The sequence below is a fragment of the Saimiri boliviensis genome, chromosome 17 (assembly GCF_048565385.1).
Source record: "Saimiri boliviensis isolate mSaiBol1 chromosome 17, mSaiBol1.pri, whole genome shotgun sequence".
Taxonomy (NCBI): Eukaryota; Metazoa; Chordata; class Mammalia; order Primates; family Cebidae; genus Saimiri; species Saimiri boliviensis.
In genome coordinates this window covers 58,199,676-58,222,437 of record NC_133465.1, presented here as the reverse complement: position 1 = coordinate 58,222,437, position 22,762 = coordinate 58,199,676, and the positions used below count along the sequence as shown (strand labels likewise).

General features: G+C 45.9%; 2 protein-coding genes and 1 pseudogene across 8 annotated transcripts in view; 2 read left to right on the top strand and 1 right to left on the bottom strand.

Annotated features, from left to right (window-relative positions):
- ARSG (arylsulfatase G) overlaps positions 1 to 22,762 on the bottom strand; it is a 146,281-nt gene that overhangs the window by 114,220 nt on the left and 9,299 nt on the right. The window contains exon 1 of one of the 6 annotated variants that reach the window (XM_039476887.2): positions 1,647 to 1,720. The exons of the other annotated variants lie outside the window; for them this stretch is intronic. The gene's annotated coding sequence lies outside the window, so the exon portion shown is untranslated. Of the gene's footprint in view, positions 1 to 1,646; positions 1,721 to 22,762 lie in introns of those variants that run through there. 6 annotated transcript variants of the gene reach the window in all.
- Positions 1,930 to 22,157, top strand: SLC16A6 (solute carrier family 16 member 6). 2 transcript variants are annotated; one of them, XM_003931796.4, is made up of 6 exons: positions 1,930 to 2,130; positions 13,687 to 13,925; positions 16,759 to 16,902; positions 18,054 to 18,182; positions 19,153 to 19,968; positions 21,464 to 22,157. In XM_003931796.4, the coding sequence occupies exons 2-6, from the start codon at positions 13,694 to 13,696 to the stop codon at positions 21,712 to 21,714; spliced, it is 1,572 nt and encodes a 523-aa protein (XP_003931845.1). In that variant the 5' UTR covers positions 1,930 to 2,130; positions 13,687 to 13,693; the 3' UTR covers positions 21,715 to 22,157. The 2 variants fall into 2 exon arrangements, with proteins under 2 accessions (XP_003931845.1, XP_074244984.1); XM_074388883.1 differs by lacking the exon at positions 1,930 to 2,130 and having other exon boundaries at positions 9,906 to 13,925.
- On the top strand, positions 18,559 to 18,683 carry LOC120366947 (U4 spliceosomal RNA; annotated as a pseudogene).

Genomic DNA, 22,762 nt, shown 5'->3' with positions numbered 1-22,762 from the left:
AGATCCTAAATATCAAAGATCATCTTACAGGCAGCCCTGCATTAGCATGAAGTGTTCAAATCAGTTTCTAAATATCATTATATGTGGATTCTTTGAAGAAGAACTCAAAAAAGGCTCTCTCACACGGAGTGTGGAGTCAGCAATTAATTGGCCTTGGTAAAGCATAAATCGTAACAGCAGCAGGAGCTAATGGGTACTGAGGCCTTACCAAATGCGAGTCACTGCGATCCGCACCTGACAAGTACCATAAATTAAACCCTCCAATTCTCGGAATACCACCTTAATCCCCATTTTACAGATGTGGAGAAATGAACGCTCGATGAAGTTAAATTATGCTTACAAGGTTGCAAAGGTATTCAGCGGCCCCCTGGCTGTACAGTACTGGCCGTACCGGGCACCCTGGACCAACGATTCTTCTTCCCACTTACACAACCAGAGCTTGTCAACAGCAAAGGACGGCACTTAGCCCAGGAGAGCCTATCCCAAAATGGTGAGAGAAAATCGGCGAGCAAGGAAGAATTTTTATTAAAATTTAGATCACCGACTCCTCCCGGTGGCGACCCTCAGTGCACGCACTCCCCAACTCTGCTCTCTTGAGTTTCTGACATCAGAATCACATTCTCCGAACCCCAGTGAAGGCAGCAGCCGGCGCCAAAGTCTGCAGAGCAAGGCGAATAACATGGCCTTTGCTTCCGAGCAGTTTCCAAATTTGCCCTCGGGATGTGAGGTAGAGACCGAGAAGCTAAGTTTGCGCCCCCGCAGGCTCTGAAATGTCTAGGATCTGACACATTGTTTGTCCCCATGAGGAGCTCCTAAATGAGGTTTCCCGTGCATCATCGGCTTAGTTCACAGTGACCTTGGGGTCGGGGACTTCGGGATGAGGGGCACGGACTCTCTAAACCTTCAGGCCCTCTACAGAAGGCTCCCCGCGGGTATGGGAGCGCTGCACCTGTGCCGAGCCGCCTCTGCCTGGAGGGTGCGCGCGCGCCCCGGGCCGGGGATGCTGACTCAGCCCGGCTGCTCACATTCCTTTCGCGCAACGCGGATGCTGTTGCTGCCGCCGCTGCCGGTGCAGCAAACGCGGGGACGCAAGGCACCCGCAGCGGCCTGGCTGCTCTCTCCCTGAGGCCCACTGCGGCACTCCCTCCCCACCGCCGGAAGGGGAACTGTGGGGGTGCGCGAGTTGACGAAATTGGGGGAAGTGGGCGCTGCAGGAGGAACTCAAGCGCCGCGCGCGCCGCTCACACCCAAACTGGAAGGAACCTGTTCTGCTCGGGGAGGGCGCGGAGCCGCCGCAGCCGCGAGCGCCGCGCGGGACCAGCCCCGGCGCGCGCGTTCCCCCTCCCCGCTAAATCCCTAAATCCTCAGAGCGCGGACTGGACTGGGCAGTGGGCTCACTGGGAAGGCCCCCGGGGTTGGGAAGGGGTACCGGCACGCGGGCGCCTAGCCGTGGGGCTCCGAGACAGGGTGCAGGCGCCCCCAACGCCCCTGCACACTCGCGCTCCTACTAGGGTTGCAGCAAAGCTCCGGGGTCTGGGCGGGTCACGCGCGCAGAGGCGCGCCCGGGTTAAGAGATCCAGGCGTTGTGCCAAGGACCCCGGCGGCGCTGGCGGGGGCGGCCCGGCCGCGGACCGCGACGCGGTTACCTTCCGTGACCCCCAGCCCAGGCGGCAGGCGGGCGGGCGCGCGCCCGGCGCGGCCCGGGTCCACGTGGGCCGGCGCGCGCGCGCCAGGCCGGCCCCCTCCTTGGCTGCGCTCGGCGCTCGCAGCACATGGTCCGCGGCGGCGCGCCCCCGAGGCCGGCGGAGACCGGCTGCAGCCGGTATAGGATAAGAGCTAGGCAGCGACGCGGGGCCGGGGCGCGGGCGGCAGCACGCACGGCCCGGGGCGCAGGCGGCCGGGGTGGGGGGGCGGGGGGAGGGTGTGGCTCCTGTGCCCGAGTCGCGGGAGTGGGTGGAGGGCCCGGGCGCTCCGGCCTCGGCAGCCGGAGCCAACTTGCGCTACAGTCGGGGCCGCCCCCTAAGGGGTTAATCCTTTTCTCATGTTACCGAGCGGCTTATAAGGAGGGGGAGGCCAAGCCTCCGCCTTATTGGGAGCCTTTTGGGGTTTATTCTCTTCCCTTCTAACTTGGTGAGTTGGTTTATTATTTTACATGTTTAAAAGTTTGATTGTGGGGTGTGGATTGTTTTTTTAAAAATATGTGTTGGGGCCTTTTTTGGGGATGGGAGGCGGAGGAGACCACTGAACATCTTCACATTTTGGAGAGGTTATTCCCAAAAATATTCGCTCTGACAGTTAGGAATGCCCAGGGCCACCGGGATGACGCGCTCTCGCCTGTGTGGGTAGCTGAGAGTTGAATGTCCGTGACCCTGGTACAGTTGGGTCCCGGAAGATACCTAAAGGCACGCATGGCCTTTGAGTGCCCCCCGCCCCGGGTTGGGGGCTCCGGGACGTCGGGCGAGTCGGGGGCTCCGGGCTCAGCCCCTCCGCGAATTTTCCGCATGAAGTTGCCTGCGCGTCGCAGGAGCGAAATGTCAGAGGTACCTTCCTTCACCAGGCTGGCGCGCGCACGCAGGGCGGCCACTGAGGTAGCGCGAGGGAAAGTGGGGCTCCCTGCCTCCCCCGACCCCTAAACACAGCACTCCCTGGGGCGGCCACCATTTGCCCCCTTGATGGAAGGAAGGGATTTCCCGGCAGGGATTTCCACCTGGACGGTCACAACTGTCAGCGGCTGACGGCGGGTCCCGCGCAACTTCAAGGTTCCCCGGGCTACAAACCGCGGGGAAGCGCTGATGTCGCCGAGCAGTTCTGTAGCAAGGGAAGATGGTTTTGCAGAGGAAATGGGTTATTTCCTTCCAGGTTGTTGTCGTCTTTTTATTCTCCCAACCCTAGCAAGACAGGTCATAGAAGTTTGTTAGGCGGCGTCTATAAAATGTCAGCAAGCACGGGGGGCGTCAGCCTTAGAAAAAGCTTCCCGGAGCCAACTGGGGAAGAGCAATTTCAACTTGTCAACCTGGAAGCCGGTTTTGTTTGCACGGTTAGACACTTCGTGCCAGCTCCTTCTCGAAGGAGATGGTTTCTACACTGGGAATGAGATTTCTCAGTGATCTGATTGTTTTTGCAAATCATGGTAAGGTAGGTGTCTTGTTTGTTAAAAAAAAAAAAAAGAAAGAAAAGAAAAGAAAGAAAAGAAAGGGAAGAAAAAGCATGCCAAGTGCCTATGCTGAAATCTCTAAACGATGCATCGCCCCATGTCCCAAGCACCGTTACGTGGCATTTTTGGGGTCAGCAATACACCCAGTCAGATGATATAATAGAAACACCTCTTCTCATAAGGAAAGGAAGGGTGTCCAAGATAGGAACTTGCAGTATGTAAATAAACAATGCAGCCAAGTGGAAAAGCTCCTTCCAGCTTAATGAGTACCCCTAACTCTTGAGTTTTCCTTCTGTGGTTTCCAAAAAGGGACTTTCCTCAGTGGAACTCCTGAGGAGGACACTTAAAGTAGGGTTTCAGGTTTCAACACCATAGTCTTACAAAATGGTGACTCGGTTGTAGCCGGTGATTCAAACATCGTGAGGCAGCCATCCAGGTTAGGCTGGGAATTTTTTTAAAATAGAGGATGCAAATGAACTTTAGCCGAATACAGACTGGTTTTGACAACTTGGGCCAGAAACAACTTGTCAAAGCCGTTCTCCAGGCTACGCCTTTAAGAGGAAAAGAAATCCACAGTTCGTTCGCTGGGGGTCTGCCTACACCAGTAGCCATCCCATTTCCTTCCAGAGCCTGCATTTTGAAACTTGCTCTGAACTAACCCTAGAATAACACTCTGATGGTCTACAATAATCCAATTTTTGCATGCCCTCAGGCCAGATCTTCTCTCAACAAATTAAATCATAGTGAAATTCCCAAGGATAGCAGATTTTCAAGCCTTTGGCAAGATACTCACTTATTTATTTGTTTAGAGGCAGGGTCTCACTCCCATCATGGGAGTGCAGTAGTGTGATCACTGCTCACTGCAGCCTCAACCTCCTGGGTTCAAGCAATCCTCCCACCTCATTTTTAATTTTTTTTTTTTTTTTTTTTTTTTTGTAGTGATAGGGTCACTATGTTCCTGGGGTTGCTCTCAAACCCCTGGGCTTAAGCAATCCGACTGCCTCAGCCTCCCTAATTGCTGGGATTACAGGCGCGAGCTACCACACCCAGCCAATACCCATTTAGTTAAGGGGACACTTAACCACATGCTACTAGGAAATCCTCGAAACTGCCTGTGGATTTTGTCATTGTACTTCCTCCAGAAGAACACTAGGGTGAAGGGAAGATGGCTGCCAGGAGCCCCCATTCAGAATTGTAGAGTTGTAAAAGGCTTGAGAGACTGCCCTGACAACCCGTGCTTTATAGATGATAGAAGTTCGGGATTCAGTGGTCTCCATAACATTGCAGAGCCAGTTAATGGTAAACAGAAATGAACAAATATGGCCTATGAGCTTTAAGAAGACCAGCTCTTGGGCCTTGCCTTCAAAGGGTTTAGAAGGATTAAAGCAAGTGAGGGTCAAAGGCTATCACAGAAGTATAGGCTCTTAAGGCAGGAAGAGATCTAAGTTCGTCAGAGTCTAGTTCAACTCCCTTTTTTACATTTACCTTGATTTTACATTGACATTGAAAAATGAAGAAGCGATCTGCCCAGATTCCGTCATCTGTAAAGCAGGGGTCGATTGGCAGGATAACTCAGCTTGCCTCACCAGTTAGATTCCCACACAGCTGAAAAATGTCCCTACCTAGGAGGGATAAAATCACATGGCCACAGAACCAAAGTGGACAGATAAACTTTCATATCCTGGAACTTATAGAGGCTTCTACATAAATGAGTTCAAAATTCAGGCCTCAGTTGCGTTGTTTGCAGAGGTAGACAGTTTGGCCTTCTGCTGAAGGAATGGAAAAAAAAGAAAGGAGTCCAGGAAGGGGTTTATTCTGCAACCAAGCACTTCCTCCCCTTATGACTCAGTTTGATAAGGCATGAGTATCTGTGCATTACTTTAGGTACTCTGAAATACCAACAGTTTCCCCAAAACGCATACTTTGTTTAGTGAACTTTTATTGAGCACATACTATGTGCCAAGGGCTGAGCCAGAGATTGGGTCGGGAAAGAGCTGATAACTGCCCTGTAAGTACCTTCTCTGTGCAATCCTAAATGCAAAATGCAGACCTTAATCACCTAGGAAGGTTTAGAAACTAGGTTATCCTGTTATTACTTTATATTGTGGTCTTATCTTAAAAGCCGAATATGATAGGACATAGAATGCTTTAGGATGATAAAGGCATAAACCTTGGGGTAGGGCTGGGTTCAGGGTCTTTCCTTGATGGAGATCTCAGTTATAAAAAGAAAAGAAAGCTTCTGTCCAAAAATTCAAGAATGCAGGTAAAAGTTGTATGTGGCTCTAGCTAGAGTAGAATAGCACAGACATAAAGCAGAGTTTTTTGGTTTTTTTTTTGTTTTTTTTTTTTTAAAAAAAAAAAAAAGCAAAGGAATTAACTACCCACCAGGGGCTCAGAAAGGAAACGAAAAGAAAAATAAACAGTCCACCATCTGGCCACGTGAGGTGGCTCACACCTTTAATCCCATCACTTTGGGAGGCAGGAGAAATCACTTTGGGAGGCAGGAGAATCGACTGAGCCCAGGAGTTCCAGACCAGCTGAGGCAACATAGGGAGACCCTATCTCTATTTAAAAAGAAGAAAGAGGCTGGGTGCAGAGGCTCATGCCTGTAATCCCAGCACATCAGGAGGCTGAGGCGGGTGGGTCACTTGAAGGTCAGGAGTTCGAGATCAGCCTGACCAATATGGAGAAACCCTGTCTCTACTAAAAATACAAAATTAGCTGGGCGTGGTGGTGCATCCCTGTAATCCCAGCTACTTGGGAGGCTGAGGCAGGAGAATCACTTGAACCTGGGAGGTGGAGGTTGCAGTGAGCCAAGATCACATCATTGTACTCCAGCCTGGGCAACAAGAGTGAAACTCTCCAAAAGAAAGAATGCCAGCATGGTGGCTCACGCCTGTAATCCCAGCACTTTCAGAGGCCAAGGCAGGTAGATCACCTGACGTCAGGAGTTCGAGACCTGCCTTACCAACATGATGAAACTCCATCTCTATTAAAAAGACAAAATTAGCTGGGCATGGTGGCGGGTGCCTGTAATCTCTATTTTTTTTAAAAAAATAGGTATTTTTAAAAAACAAATCTCTTTATTTAAAAATCTCAGGAGGCTAAGGCAGGATCAATTTGAGCCCGGGAGGCAGAGGTTCGCAGTGAGCCAAGATCATGCCATTGTACTCCAGCCTGTGCAACAAGAGCAAAACTCTGTCTCAAAAAACAAAAACAGAATAGGAAAAAAAAAAAGTAAAGTCCACCATCTTCGAAGCAGCTATCATAGAATAGAGCTAAGCAATGACCAGCTAGCTACTTTACACTTATGTTTGCAGGAACCATCTAACGTTTATACTTTCTCCTAGCTCAGTTTCCTTGGGCCACCAGGCTTCACCTGAGCCATCAGATGATTAATAGAATTCAGTACTAAATGCAAAAGTATCAGCTGTTAAGGGTGATTCACCAGGCCAGCCTCCCATTTGACTAATGAGAAACTCAGCTCAGAGAGGTGAAGTGACTTTCTCAAGGTCACACAGGTAAATGGCAAAACAGTTCACAGACTTCTTTACACATGGAGATCAAGTGAGCTTTTCTCTTTGGGAAAAAAAGTTTCTTCACAATCTCTATGTGAAATGCTTCCTTCTCTGGCTTTTTTTTTTTTTTTTTTTTTCTTTGAGATGGATTCTTGCTCTTGTTGCCCAGGTTGGAGTGCAGTGGGGCAATCTTGGCTTACTGCAACCTCTAACTCCTGGATTCAAGCGATTCTCCTACCGCAGCCTCCCAAGTAGCTGGGGTTATGGGTGCCTGCCACCATGCCCAGCCAGATTTTTTGTATTTATAGTAGAGATGGGGTTTCGCCATGTTGGCCAGGCTGTTCTCCAACTCTTGACCTCAAGTGATCTGCCCATCGGCCTCCCAGGTACTGGGATTACAGGCATGTGCCACTGCACCCAGCCTGGAGAGCATTTTAAATGCCAGGGAGGGGCCAGGCACTATGTCTCGACTAAAAACACAAAAATTAGCCGGGCATGGTGGTGGGTGCCTGTAATCCCAGCATCTCACGAGGCTGAGGGGGGAGAATTGCTTGAACCTGGGAGGCAGAGGTTACAGTGAGCCAAGATCACGCCACTGCACTCCAGCCTGGGTGACAGTGCAAGACTCCATCTCAAAATAAAATGAATAAATTCTTTATATAAATTATGCAGGAAAAAATAAATAAAATAAAATGCTTTCCTGTAGGCTTGTATAGTGGGAGCCCTGGACAGGCAAGAGATTCAACACTGGACTATTTCAGTCAGGTCCCTTCACCTCTTAAGGCTCAGTTTTCCTATTTTGCAAAATGAGTAAGATTTTACGAAGAGAAATTGAACAAGATGAGCTCAGATTTCCCCTTCAGCTTTAACATTCAGTAATTCTAACTCCGTTTGGAGGTTACAGATTGATCCTAACCCCATCCGTTTTGCACGTGTAAGGGAAGAGAGGAAGGCAGCAGCTAGCGCCAGAGCGTCAGTGCTGGCCGGACAGAGCCTGCTGATGACGGCAGGTCATCTCAGCTCATACAAAAACTGCATCCGTCCCACTCATCTAAATGGAATCCACGTCCACAGAGTGAGACCCTGTCTCTATAAAAAATAAAAATTAAAACTTAGCCAGGCATGGTGGCACACAGCTATAGTCCCAGACATGCAAGAGGCTGATGTGGTGGGTCACTGGAGCCCAGTTTTATTGTTTCTGTTTTTCTGAAACGGAGAAACCGTTTGTCACTCTTGTCACCCAGGCTGGAGTGCAGTGGCACAGTCTCTGCTCACTGCAACCTCTGCCTCCTGGGTTCAAGCAATTCTTCCACCTCAGCCTCCTAAGTAGCGGGGACTACAGGCGCACACGAATTTTTTTTATTTTTAGTGGAGACAGGGTTTCACCCTGTTGGTCGAGCTGATCTTGAATTCCTGCCCTTAGGCAGTCCACCCACCTCAGCCTCCCAAAGTGCTGGGGTTACAGGTGTCAGCCAGGGCGCCCAGCCCGAGCCCAGGAGGTTTTTTTTTGTTTTGTTTTGTTTTTTAATCTTTTTTTCTTTTTTTTTCAGTTCTTGGACATGCCAAGAGCCCAGGAGTTTTGAGGCTGCAGTGAGCTATGATTGTGCCACTGCACTCCACATCTGTCTAGGGCCTTTATCAAATTTTATCACTATACATTTTGTTTCAAGGTTGTCCTGAGCCGTCCACTGAAACTCTTCAGACCTTCTGGGCACCTTTCTGGGTTAGAACAATTGTACCAATTTGACCTTGGACGTAGTACCCACTGAGTCCTGACTACTTGTCAAAAATGTGCTGAACTCTGGCAGGCTGTGGATGAATCATTTCAGTAGGATGTGTTTCAGATGCATTAATTTTCCTTAGAATTATCATCAGCAAACATTTCAGTCCGTGGAGCAGAGACCATCTCTTGGCCTTCTCACTGTAGTGTCTGTACCGTGAAAGCAGAGGACCTGGCACTTGATAGGTATTTTGTTTCAAAAATAAACACAAGCTGTGTACAAGGTACAGGCAGGGTCCGGGGGCATGGGGTTGTACAAAGTCAGACTAATGAGTGGATATTTTTTCTTTTTTTCTTTCTTTTTTTTTTGAGATGAAGTCTCGCTCTCTCACCCAAGCTGGAGTGCAGTGGCACAATCTCAGCTCCCAGGCTGCTCCCACCGCAACCTCCACCTCCCAGGTTCAAGCGATTCTCCTGCCTCAGCCTCCTGAGTACCTGGGACTACAGGCATGTGCCACCATGCCCAGCTAATTTTTGTATCTTTAGTAGAGATGGGGTTTCACCATGTTGGGCAGGCTGGTCTCAAACTCCTGACCTCAGGTGATCCACCCGCCTCACCCTCCCAAAGTGCTAGGATTACAGGTGTGAGTCACCAAACCTGTCCTTAATGAGTGGATTTTATCCTTCAGAGAGAGGAAAGCCATTGAAAAAGTCTGAGTAGGCTGGGTGCAGTGACTCACAATCTAATCCTGCCTCCCAGGTTCAAGTGATTCTCCTGCCTCAGCCTTCTCAGTAGCTGGGATTATAGGCAAGTACCACCATGCCCCCACTAATTTTTGTATTTTTAGTAGAGACTGGGTTTTACCACGTGGGCCAGGCTGGTCTCAAACTACCTCAAGTGATCCACCCACCTCAACCTCCCAAAGTGCTGGGATTACAGGCCTGAGCCACCACACCTGGCCTCTTTTTTCTTTCTTTCTTTTTTTTTTTTTTTAAAGACAGAGTCTCACTCTGTTGCCCAGGCTGGAGTACAGTGGTATGACCTCGGGTCACTGCAACCTCCGCCTCCTAGGCTCAAGTGATTCTTGTGCCTCAGCCTCCTGGGTAGCTGGGATTACAGCCTCACATGACCACGCCCAGTTAATTTTTGTATTTTTAGTAAAGACAGGGTTTTGCCATGTTGGCCAGGCTTGTCTTGAACTCCCTACCTCCAGGGATCCACCCACCTTAACCTCCCAAAGTGATGGGATTACATGCATGAGCCACCATGCCTGCCAACTTTAAAAAAAAAATTTAGACAGGGTCTTACTTACTCTTGTCACATAGACCGGAGTGGAGTGGTGTGTCACTGCTCGCTGCAACCTCGAGCTTCCAGCCTCAAGCAGTTCTCCCACCTTAGCCTCCCAAATTGCTAGGACTACAGGTATGTGCCACCACACCCCAATAATTTCTTTTTCTTTTTTTTTTTTTTTTTTTGAGATGGAGTCTCGCACTGTCACCCAGGCTGGAGGGCAGTGGCACAATCTCAGCTCACTGCAACCTCTGCCTCCTGGGTTCAAGCAGTTCTCCTGCCTCAGCCTCCCCAGTAGCTGGGACTACAAGCATATGCCATCATGCCCGGAGAATTTTTTTTTTTTTTTTTTTTTTAATTTTTAGTAGAGATGGGGTTTCACCATGTGGGCCAGGCTGGTTGCAAATTCCTGACCTCAGGTGATCCACCGGCCTCGGCCTCCCGAAGTGCTGGGACTACAGGTGTGAGCCACCGTGCCTGGCCCTATTTGTAGTTTTTTGAGGAACCTCCATACTGTTCTCATGTTGGCTGTATTAGTTTATATTCCCACCCACAGTGTATAACGGTTCTTTTCTCCAAATCCTTGCCAGCGTTTGTTACCTTCTGTCTTCTGCTAATTGCCATCCCAAATGGGGTGAGATGATACCTCGCTGTGGTTTTGATTTCCATTTCCTTAATGATTCGTGATGTTGAGCATTTTATATTTGTTGGCTGTTTGTATGTCTTCTTTTGAGAAATGTCTGTTCAGATTATCCACCCATTTTTAAATCAGGTTTTTAGGGCGTTGTGTGTTTGTTTTTTTCCGTTAAGATGTTTGAGTTCCTCGTATATTCTGGATAGGAATCCCCTGTCAGATGAATAGTCTGCAAATATTTTCTATCCTTCTGTGGGTTGTCTTTTCACTCTTTTTTTTTTTTTTTTTTTTTTGAGACACAGTCTTGCTCTGTCACCCAGACTGCAGTGGAGTGGCGTGATCTTGGCTCACTGCGACCTCTATCTCCCTGTCCCCTGAGTTCAAGCAGTTCTCTGCCTCAGTCTCTTGAGTATCTGGGATTACAGATGCCCACCACCATGGCCGGCTAATTTTTTGTATTTTTAGTACAGATGGGGTTTTACCATCTTGGCCGAGCTGGTCTTGAACTCCTGGTCTTGATCCACCCACCTTGGCTTCCCAGAGTGCTGGGATTACAGATGTGAGCCACTGTGCCCAGCCTTCACTCTTTTTTTTTTTTTTTTTTTGGAGACAGAGTCTCCCTCTGTCAAGCTGCATGACCTCAGCTCACTACAACGTCCACCTCCTGGCTTCCAACGATCCTTGTCCCTCAGCTTCCCAAGTAGCTGGGACTACAGGTGTGTGCCACCATGCCTGGCTAATTTTTTGTATTTTCAGTGAAGACAGGGTCTCACCATGTTGCTCAGGCTTGTCTCGAACTCCTGAGCGCAGGCAATCCACCCACCTTGGCCTTCTAAAGTGCTGGGACTATAGGCCTGAGCCACCTTGCCCCGTATCACTCTGTTGATACGTTTCCTTTGCTATGCAGAATCTGTTTAACTTAATATAATCCCATTTGTTTATTTTTGTCGCGTGTGTTCTTTCAGTCTTATTCATAAAAATCTTTCCTCAAATGTCCTAAAGCGTTTCCCCTATATTTTCTTCTGGTAGTTTTATAGTTTCAGGTCTTATATTTAAGTCTTTGATCCATTTTGATTGAGTTGATTGTTGTATAGGGTGAAAGGTGTGGGTCTAGTTTCATTCTTTGTATTGATAACCAGTTTTCAAATTGCCATTTATTGAAGAGACTAAACTTTCTCCCATGAACATCTTTGGCACTTTGCCAAAAATCAGTTGGCTGTAGATATATGGATTAGTTTCAGTGTTCTCTCTTCTGTTCCTTTGGTCAGTGTGTCTGTTCTTATGCCAGTACCACGCTGTTTTGATTACTGTAGTGTTATATATTTTGAGGTCTGTTAGTATGATGCCTCTAGCTTTGTTCTTTTTTTCAGAATGGCTTTAGGATCTTTTGTGGTTCTAAACAAATTTTAGGATTTTTGTTTTCTATTTCTGTGAAGAATGTCATTGGGATTTTGATAGGAATCCACCCTGTAGATTGCTTTGGGTCATATGTAAAGAATTTTTAAACTTGAGGTTGTTGGTTTCCATTAAGAACTCTAAGACCATGTATCATTGATTTTTAGTTAGGCTAAAAATACACATGACTGGCCGGGCACGGTGGCTCATGCCTGTAATCCTAGCATCTTGGGAGACGGAGGTGGGTGGATCACCTGAGGTCAGGAGTTCAAGACCAAGACCAGCCAGGCCATCTTGGTGAAACCCCATCTTAAAAAAAAAAGACTGTTTCAAAGTATATGTAATTACAGAGACTTTGAAAAAGATAGTATTCATGTGCTAGAGACCAATCCAGGAGACTTAAGCTAAACCAATGTCAATGTCAGTGTCTTCTTAGTGGTGTTTAGCTACAGGTTTGCTTGTTCTGATGTTTGTTACAGTTTGAATAGAGAGGCACAGTGAGGTCAGAGGTAACCCAGTTAATTGGTGCCCAGATGATTTGTGTATTAGTACCTTCTTTAGACACCATATTCTAGAGTATCATCATGTACTTGGAAATTCAATTCCTACTACACCAAGGGGTGGTCAACTTTGAGGAAATTACTCCTGCTTAACGAACTCCCAGAAGACAGAATGCCCACATTTTGATTTATAGTGGCACTCTCGTCTGTGTAGGTACCTCCACATAGGACACCAAATCATAATCGGAATATTGCTTACTGAGTGGGAAATGGGGGGAACGAAAGTTAGCTGGGTGATCGCAGTGTCCAGGGATATCAAGCAGAGATGCATATGGTATCACAGACACTCGGTGGAAGCTGCTGCATGCACAGCTAATGTTTGCTCTTCAGCCTCCGTTTTCTTTTCTTTTCTTTTTTTTTTTTTTTTTTTTGTTTTGTTTTTGTTGTTGTTGTTATTGAGATGGAGTCTCACTCTCAGCTCACTGCAACCTCTGCCTTCTGGGTTCAAGCAATTCTCCTGCCTCCACCTCCTGAGTAGCTGGGACTACAGGTGCCCACCACCATGCCCGTCAGCCTCCATTTTCTAGGCTTTATTTCTGATCAGCATTCCTTATGGTCAGTGCAGTCTTTTTTGGCCTAAGTTGACTCCTTCAAGGTTCGCATTAATACTTGGTCTGGAGGCCATTCAGTGTCCTCCAATATGCTTCTAAATATTCTGCCCTGGTTCTTCATGTCTATTTGTCTTTCACATTTAACTTTCTTTTTAGGGGGTCCCATATGCAATAACAAGATTTGTGTATATGTATATATGCATAAAATTATCCAGAGGGTTTATACTACTTGTACATGATTGAAATATTCAATACCAGTCGGGTGTGGTGGCTCACGCCTATAATCTCAGCACTTTGGGAGGCCAAGGCAGGTGTATCACTTGAGGTCAGGAGTTCAAGACTAGACTAGCCAACATGGTGAAACCCCCATCTCTACTAAAAATACAAAAATTAGTGGGGACGTGGGGGTGGGTGCCTGTAATCCCAGCTACTTAGGAGGCTGAGGTAGGAAAATTGCTTGAACCCAGGAGGCAGAGGTTGCAGTGGGCTGAGATCATGCAACTGCACTGCAGCCTGGCAACACAGCGAGACTCCATCTCAAAAAAAAAAAAAAAAAAAAAATTAGCCAGGCATGGTGGTGCACACCTGTACTCCCCGCTACTTGGGAGGCTAAGGCAGGAGAATCACTTGAATCTGGGAGGTAGAGGTTGCAGTGAGCTGAGATCGTGCCACTGCACTCTAGCCTGGGTGGCAGAGCAAGACTTTGTCTCAGAAAATAGATAGATAGATAGATAGATAGAAGATAGATTCAACAACCTAAGAAATGGGATAAGTAGTTCTTATCTGTCATGTTTGCTAAAGAGTATGAGAATCATCAACCCTCATGCTATTGATCTGAATTGTTTTTTAACTTTTTATTTCAGATTAAGAATGACCCAAAATAAACTAAAGCTTTGTTCCAAAGCCAACGTGTATACTCAAGTGCCTGATGGAGGATGGGGCTGGGCGGTAGCTGTTTCATTTTTCTTCATTGAAGTCTTCACCTACGGCATCATCAAGACATTTGGTGTCTTCTTTAATGACTTAATGGACAGTTTTAATGAATCCAACAGCAGAATCTCATGGATAATCTCAATCTGTGTGTTTGTCTTAACCTTTTCAGGTTAGTACATCTCTCAGCCTACCTAAAAGTGCAGACCCTTTTTAATTTGCCTACCTAGGTAATGGTAGTTGGTGTGATTGATGCATTCATTCCCTTATATGATAGTTGGTCCCTCCTAGCCTCAACTAACAGGGATTTCAGAGCATTGAGGATTGGCAAGAAATAAAAGGCACTGAAGGGCCGGGCGCGGTGGCTCAAGCCTGTAATCCCAGCACTTTGGGAGGCCAAGGCGGGTGGATCACAAGGTCAAGAGAGCGAGACCATCCTGGTCAACATGGTGAAACCCCGTCTCTACTAAAAATACAAAAAATTAGCTGGGCATGGTGGCGTGTGCCTGTAATCCCAGCTACTCAGGAGACTGAGGCAGGAGAATTGCCTGAACCCAGGAGGCGGAGGTTGCGGTGAGCTGAGATCGCGCCATTGCACTCCAGCCTGGGTAACAAGAGTGAAACTCCGTCTCAAAAAAAAAAAAAAAAGGCACTGAAGGAAAAAGCCTTATTTGCCAGCCATGACAGCCTTCAATTTAACACACATGTATTAAACATCTGCTGTCTGCACTCTCTTAGGATTCTGTAGATTCCTTTGAGGAGAGCAGTCAACCCCCTTTTGTCAGGAGGTGAGGATATACTCACTGTCTAGAAGCAATATCAGAAAGTTGCTGATGCCTGGGCATGGTGGCTCACACCTGTAATCCCAGGACTTTGGGAGGCTGAGGTGGGTGGATCACTTGAGGTCAGGAGTTCAAGACCAGGCTGGCCAACTTGGCAAAACCCCATCTCTACTGAAAATTTAAAAAAAATTAGCCAGGCATGGTGGCTCGCACCTGTAGTTCCAGCCAGTTGGGAGGCTGAGGCATGAGAATCACTTGAAAAGTTGCAGCCAGGAGTGGTGGCTCACGCCTGTAATCCCAGCACTTTGGGAGGCTGAAGTGGGCGGATCACAAGGTCAGAAGTTTGAGACCAGCCTGGCCAACATGGTGAAACCCCATCTCTACTGAAGATACAAAAATTAGCCAGGCATGGTGGCAGATGCCTGTAGTCCCAGCTCTTCGGGAGGCTGAGGCAAGAGAATCGCTTGAACCTGGGAGGCGGAGGTTGCAGTGAGCCGAGATCATGCCATTGCACTCCAGCCTGGGCAACAATAGAGAAACTCCAGCTCAAAAAAAAATTTTTTTTAATAAGTATTAAGATAACTTAATTTTTAAATTGTGGAAAACTTCTTAATTACCTGCTTAGAAAGATAATTTAAATGAATTAGGACTAAAATGTTATATTTGGCAATCTAAATAAAAAGAAAATCCCAAAGCTTAAGTTTTAGGTCTTTTATAACCAAAAATAAAAATGTAGTCAATACAAAATTTCCACTTAATACTATTATACCAGAAGATAATTCTTCCAAAGGCTATTATTCTAGTTGTTAATGCTTTGAGCCAACATCCTGGCTCAAAATGATGAGTGTGCTTTTATTGTGAGCTACGTCCAAGATTACTTTGTATTCTAATAGTTAACATAGTAGGCACACACGGACTAACGCCAGAAAATGGAATCCTTTTTTCCCACTGCCTCTTCTATCGTGTTATTTTTCGACCCAACTCTCAATGGCTCACTTATGTCAGTGTTCTCAAGTTAATATTAAGTAACCTATAACTAGGAAACTAATTTGCCAGACTTTTTTATTTTATTTTATTTTATTTTGAGACAGAGTTTCGCTCTTGTTACCCAGGCTGGAGTGCAGTGGCATGATCTCGGCTCACCACAACCTCCGCCTCCTGGGTTCAAGCAATTCTCCTGCCTCAGCCTCCTGAGTAGCTGGGACTACAGGCACGCGCCACCATGCCCAGCTAAGTTTTTGTATTATTAGTAGAGACGGGGTTTCACCATGTTGACCAGGATGGTCTCGATCTCTCGACCTCGTGATCCACTCGCCTCGGCCTCCCAAAGTGCTGGGATTATAGGCATGAGCCACCGAGCCCGGCCCGATTTGCCAGATTTAAATGTCCCAGGGGATACAGCTTATAGAAGCTAAGCAAGTGATGATTCACTTTCAATTATCTATCCCATAGCAATTCTCCTTCAGGAGTGCATAACTGAATGTTCACATTCTTTCATCCTATAAAGAAACTAACTAGAATCTGACCCCAAATGGAGCTTTTGAAAAAGAATCCAAAGCATTAGAGTAGAGAAAAAATAATGATTCAAGCAATCATAGGAAAACCAATTTTTATCATAGAATAACATAAATTAAATACATATCTAATTTTATAGATGCTCATGGTGAGTCAGAGTCATCTAAAAATATAGATAAAAGTTTTACACTGTTACTCTGGCTTTCTTTCAGGAGCCTGACAAATCGTGTCGAATTTGAACAAATAATAAAATAATTCCTGCACTGACTTCGCATGAAATGTATTATGGTTTGGCTTTGTTTTTTTCTTGAGACAGGGTCTCACTCTGTCACCCAGTATGGAGTGCAGTGGTGCAGTCCTGGCTCACTGTATCCTCTGCCTCCAGGGCTCAAGTGATCCTCCCACCTCTGCCTCCTGAGTAGCTGCGACTACAGGTGCTCACCACCGTGCCTGGCTAATTTTTTTATTTTTTGTAGAGACAGGGTTTCACCATGTTGTCCAGGCTGTTCTCAAACTCCTGGGCTCCAGTGATCCTCCTTCTCAGCCTCCCAAAGTGCTAGGATTACAGATAGGAGCCACCACACCCAGCTGTATTTATATTTGACATCATCTCTCCATATGCAAGATGTAGAGGAAGGAGTCTTATGTATGGAAGTAACCCTAAAGCCTCTGTTTGTTAAAATACCACTTTCTGTTCTTTCTCGGCAGCTCCCCTCGCCACAGTCCTGAGCAACTGTTTCGGACACCGTCTGGTGGTGATGCTGGGGGGTCTGCTTGTCAGCACTGGGATGGTGGCCGCCTCATTCTCACAAGAAGTTTCTCATATGTATGTCGCCATTGGCATCATCTCTGGTAAGTGTTCCTCTTTGGCTCAGAAGTTCTCTAGAACTAGTTCTGAGAAGAATAAGGAAGAATAAGGAAGGGGAAGAATAAGGAAGGGGAAGAATAAGGAAGAATAAGGAAGGGGAAAGAGGAAATTAAAGCCAAACTCTCTTTCTCTTTCTTTTTTTTTTTTTTTTTTTTTATTTAACATGAACAGTGTCTCAGATCAGTAGTTTTGAACTGAGCAATACGGACTTCAGGGGACCGAGTTTTTGTTTGATCTTCACCAATGATGATGATAACTTCTCTTGTGCTGTATTTGCAGGCAAAAGATGTCACTTTTACAAAGTAAGATGAATTTCTGTAGCCAGTATTTCTCAGATCAGTGTCTAAGTATCCAGGGCTGAAGGGGAAGTGCAGCATGCTAGACTTATTCTTGGGAGCCTAAGAAAACCTCTTTCCATTTAAAAGGAGTAGCCATCATGGTGGGTCACACCTATAATTCCAGCACTTTGGAAGGCTGAAACAGGAGGATTGCTTGAGCCCAGGAATTTGAGACCAACCTGGGCAACATAGGGAGACCCCTTCTCTACAAAAACTAAAAAACTAGCTAGGTATTATGGTGTGTGCCTGTGATCCCAGCTACTTTGGAGGCTGAGGTGGGAGGATCACTTGAGCCTGGGAGGTCAAGGCTCCAGTGAGCTGTGATCATGCCACTGCACTCCAGCCTGGGCAACAGAGCGAGACCCTGTGTGTAAAAAAAAATAAAGTGAAATGAACAGTACAAGGAGGCCATATATTCCTTATAGATAATAGATACACACACAGAGTAGTTAAGATTTGCAGACTAAATTTTTCCTATGTATCTGCACATATGAAATGACTTATTTCTTTCTAGATACAAATCTTATATAAAATTTCATGCAATAATAGTTTCATCCATTGTGAATTATATATATTTGAGAAAAGAAGTGTTTATATCCCAAAACAACCACTGCAGTTTATTCAGACCTTTCATGGAGCCCATTTTTCTTTGCAACATCACCTTTGTGCAGAATGAATTACTTAGCTCCCAGAACATAGATTAAAAGGAAAACCGGCAATCCCAGACCTCTGAATGCTTCCTTCCAGTCTCTGGCAGTATGTGGGTCTCACTGGCTTCTGTGACTTTTCCTCCACAGGTTTGGGATACTGCTTTAGTTTTCTCCCAACTGTAACCATCCTGTCACAATATTTTGGCAAAAGACGTTCCATCGTCACTGCAGCTGCTTCCACAGGAGAATGTTTCGCCGTGTTTGCTTTCGCGCCCGGTAGGTGGACTACGATAATCTAAGTGTTAATGTGGTGAGGGACCCCGCTCAGACGGTCTTGCTACAGCAATTTTTGCCAACAGTATGGATGACTTTAAGTGTGTGCATAGGGAGAGGTTATTTACCATCTCTTCTCCAGCTCATTTTTAGGATCTGTCCTCCCTAACCCACACTTGAGGAGTTCAGACCACCTTCATAATAGGTTTGAATTCCTAACTGGGCACATCTGCAATGGTAGGGCTTTCTGGACACATGCATTCCAGAATACTCTAATGATTTGCAACTGTTTGCAAATCAAACACCTGTCATGTCCTCTCCTTTTTCAAAAGAGCTACATTCAATGTGGATTTAGATTATGCTAATAAAGACAGCCTTCTACTTTGTGCAGTGGCAGTATCGTAGCCAGTGAGGTTTATCCGAGGTGGGAGTATTGCTAACTGAACACTTCTCCCAAGACAGCCTTCTTATCTGTGTGGCGATCATCTCAAAACAAAATCTTGAGCCAGGCTTGGTGGCTCACGCCTGTAATCCCAGCACTCTGGGAGGCTGAGGTGGGCGAATCACCTGAGGTCAGGAGTTCGAGAACAGCCTGGCCAACATGGTGAAACCCTGTCTCTACTTAAAACATAAAAAACAGCTGGGCATGGTACCACATGCCTGTAATCCCAGCTACTTGGGAGGCTGAGAAAAATTGCTTGAACCCAGGATGTAGAGGTTGCAGTGAGCCAAGATCACGCCACTGCACTCTAGCTTGGGCAACAGAGCAAGAATCCATCTCAACAAAACAAAACAAAACAAAACAAAATAAAAGAAAAAACAGATGGAGTACATTCATACTGCTGAGTATAATAAATTTCCACAAAACTTATAATGAAATCTAGGTCCCTATTTCTTCTTGATCGTTTCTCCTGGGTCTTGAGTCCATTATTGACCTTAGATTTTATTTCTTCTTCACTCCTGCCGACTCAAGCAATCATGGCTCTGAAGGAGAACATTGGCTGGAGATACAGCCTCCTCTTCGTGGGCCTACTACAGTTAAACATTGTCGTCTTCGGAGCACTGCTCAGACCAATCATCATCAGAGGACCAGAGTCACCAAAAGTAGTCGTCCAGGAAAATCGGAAAGAAGCGCAGTATATGCTTGAAAATGAGAAAACACGAACCTCAATAGACTCCATTGACTCAGGAGTAGAACTAACTACCTCACCTAAAAATGTGCCTAGCCACACTAACACAGAGCTGGAGCTGAAGGCTGACATGCAACAGGTCCTGGTGAAGGCCAGCCCCAAGCCAAGTGACAAGAAAGCCCCGCTATTAGACTTCTCCATTTTGAAAGAGAAAAGTTTTATTTGTTATGCATTATTTGGTCTCTTTGCAACACTGGGATTCTTCGCACCTTCCTTGTACATCATTCCTTTGGGCATTAGTCTGGGCATCGACCAGGACCGCGCTGCTTTTTTATTATCTACGATGGCCATCGCAGAAGTTTTCGGGAGGATCGGAGCTGGCTTTGTCCTCAACAGGGAGCCCATTCGTAAGATTTACATTGAGCTCATCTGTGTCATCTTACTGACTGTGTCTCTGTTTGCCTTCACTTTTGCTACTGAATTCTGGGGTCTAATGTCCTGTAGCATATTTTTTGGGTTTATGGTTGGAACAATAGGAGGAACCCACATTCCACTGCTTGCCGAAGACGATGTCGTGGGCATTGAGAAGATGTCTTCTGCAGCTGGGGTCTACATCTTCATCCAGAGCATATCAGGACTGGCTGGACCGCCCCTTGCAGGTAATTTAAATCCGCAAAATACAAATGCTTGTCTACTTTCCCTTAGGAATTGTGCTAGCTTCCCGTTGAAGCCATATAAAAACTTACTGCTATTTTTATACTTCCATTGAATTTTAGAGCTGTCAGGGATTAGGGATTACCTGAGCCAGCCCTCTTAATTTAAATATGGGGAAACTGAAGGCCAAAGAATGTAAGTCAAAGCTCATATGGTAAATTAGTGGTCGAATCAAGACTGGAAGTTGTGCCTGTAGTCCAGATTGGCGCAGGCCTTTTCCATCACCTTGCCTTCTCGCATGCTAGACAGGAACTCATGGATTTATCACCTTCATAGCCCACCTGACTTTTGGAATCATAGAACAGGCTTCTTGTAAGTCATGTTCCCTTCTGAGGAAAGGTATCTGGGGATTGATCGCAGCATTCTGTAAATACCTAATTGATTTGTACAGAATATTTCCTTGTAGGAGGGACATAGGTATGTTTCATATCTTAGATCCCAAAATAGGTTTTTAAAGTGTTTGTGATTAGAAATCTTACCCCCTGTTAACAGATACCTAAAGTGGACCAAGAGCAATGGCTCACGTCTGTAATCTCAATACTTTGGGAGGCTGAGGCGGGTGGATCACTTGAGGTCAGGAGTTCCAGACCAGCCTGACCAACATGGCAAAACCCCTTCTCTACTAAAAATACAAAAAGTAGCCAGGCATGGTGGCAGGCACCTGTAATCCCAGCCATCTGGGAGGCTGAGGTGGGAGAACCACTTGAACCCGGGAGGCAGAGGTTGCAGTGAGCCAAGATTGCACCATTGCACTCCAGCCAGGGTGACAAGAATAAAACTCCATCTCAAAAAAAGAAAAAAAAAAAAAACCTAAAGTGAACTCAAGTGAAAAAATACAGTTCCTTCCTACTGAAGAATATTACCTTTTTAAATAAGTGTGCATCTAAATGTCCCAGGTTTCAGATTCTCTGGTAGGAGAGACTTAGCCCAAGAAGAGCAAGTATATTGTTTGTCTCTTTCTCCTCTCCAGTCTAGCCAAGATTTCTGTCTTTCACATCCATTTTTCTTTTTCTTTCTTTTTTTTTTTGAGATGGAGTCTTTGCTCTGTCACCTAGTGCAATGGCATGATCTCAGCTCACTGCAACCTCTGCCTCCAGGTTCAAGCGATTCTCCTGCCTCAGCCTCCTGAGTAGTTGAGAGTACAGGCGTGCACCACCACGCCCAGCTAATTTTTCTATTTTTAGTAGAGATGGGTTTTCACCATACTGGCCAGACTGGTCTCAAACTCCTGACATTGTGATCCGCCCACCTCAGCCTCCCAAAGTGCTGGGATTACAGGCTTGAGCCACTGTACCTGGCCAACACCCATTTTTCTTTAGAAACACAAAAGAAAACAGGGAAGGCCATGAAACAGAGAGGCTTCTGAATGTGATGGCCGCCTGGGTGAGAGGGCTTATGTCTAGGAAGGACGCTGCTAACAGGTGCCATGCTGTCTTCCAGGTTTGTTGGTGGACCACAGTAAGATCTACAGCAGGGCCTTCTACTCCTGCGCAGCTGGCATGGCCCTGGCTGCTGTGTGCCTCGCCCTGGTGAGACCGTGTAAGGTGGGACTGTGCCAGCGTCCTCATTCAGGTGAAACAAAGGTAGTGAGCCATCGTGGGAAGACTTTAGAGGACATACCTGAAGACTTTCTGGAAATGGATCTTGCAAAAAATGAGCACAGAGTTCAGGTGCAAATGGAGCCAGTATGACACAGTTTCTTACAACAACAGCCACTGTGCTGGCTGGAGAGGGGTGGGGTGGGCCCAGCGGGAACACAGCAGGTAAAGGAGCCAGCCCCTCCACTCCACTTTCAAAACTACATTTTAAAGGGAATGTGTATGTGGAGAGCACTACCAACATCTTTTATTTTTTTAAGCTTTCCTTTTTGCTTGTTTTTAAAGCCAAAACAAAACAAAAAAAAAAACAACCAAGCACTCTTCCGTATATAAATCTGGCTGTATTCAGTAGCAATACGAAAGATATGTAAAAAGACTCTTTGGTTCACATTCCGATATTAAAATAGTGACATGAACTGGCAAAGTGGTTGTAAAAGCTTTCACATGGGATAAATGATTTTCTTTTTCTTCTCTTCCTTCCTATGGTCTTGTCCGAATCAACTACTATCTTGAAAAAAAAAACAACATCTAGCCTAGGTCATTGAAATGAAATTGGCCAGTCAAAAAAAAAAAAAAGAAGACTTCAATCATTTAAAAAATTTGTAAAATATTGAGGTTCCCATTACCAAGTAACAGCCTGAATTTTCCACATACTACATGGAAATGCAGTACAGTTTAAGACCAAACATTTTACAATTAACAAACTTTAAGTCTCTCTATAACTTGAACTTCATAAATGTGAAGATTACCACTTCTTTGTATGGCCAGTCCTTACCAGAAGTATTTCAGCACAGAATACACAAAACGGCATTTAAACATGTGTTTCCTGTTGCTTTTAGTTATGCAGAAATATGTGACTGTAGTGTCTTTAATTTAAACCACTATTTATTATTAAGTTATTCGAGGATGATTAAAATAAGCAAAAGAAATAAAATCTGAGACATCATTTTTACCTCCTTTCTGCAATCCTTTAAATGCCTCACAGAATACGTCTTATCTTGTAAAAATACTTTCATAAAAGGCCAGGTTGTCGTGATTCTTCCATTTGAGTAAGGGCAACATGTGCCATTTAAAGCGGAAAAAATACTGGATAGCAAATCGCCTTAGCTTTCAAAACTAATGTGTTTTATCACCGAAGAAT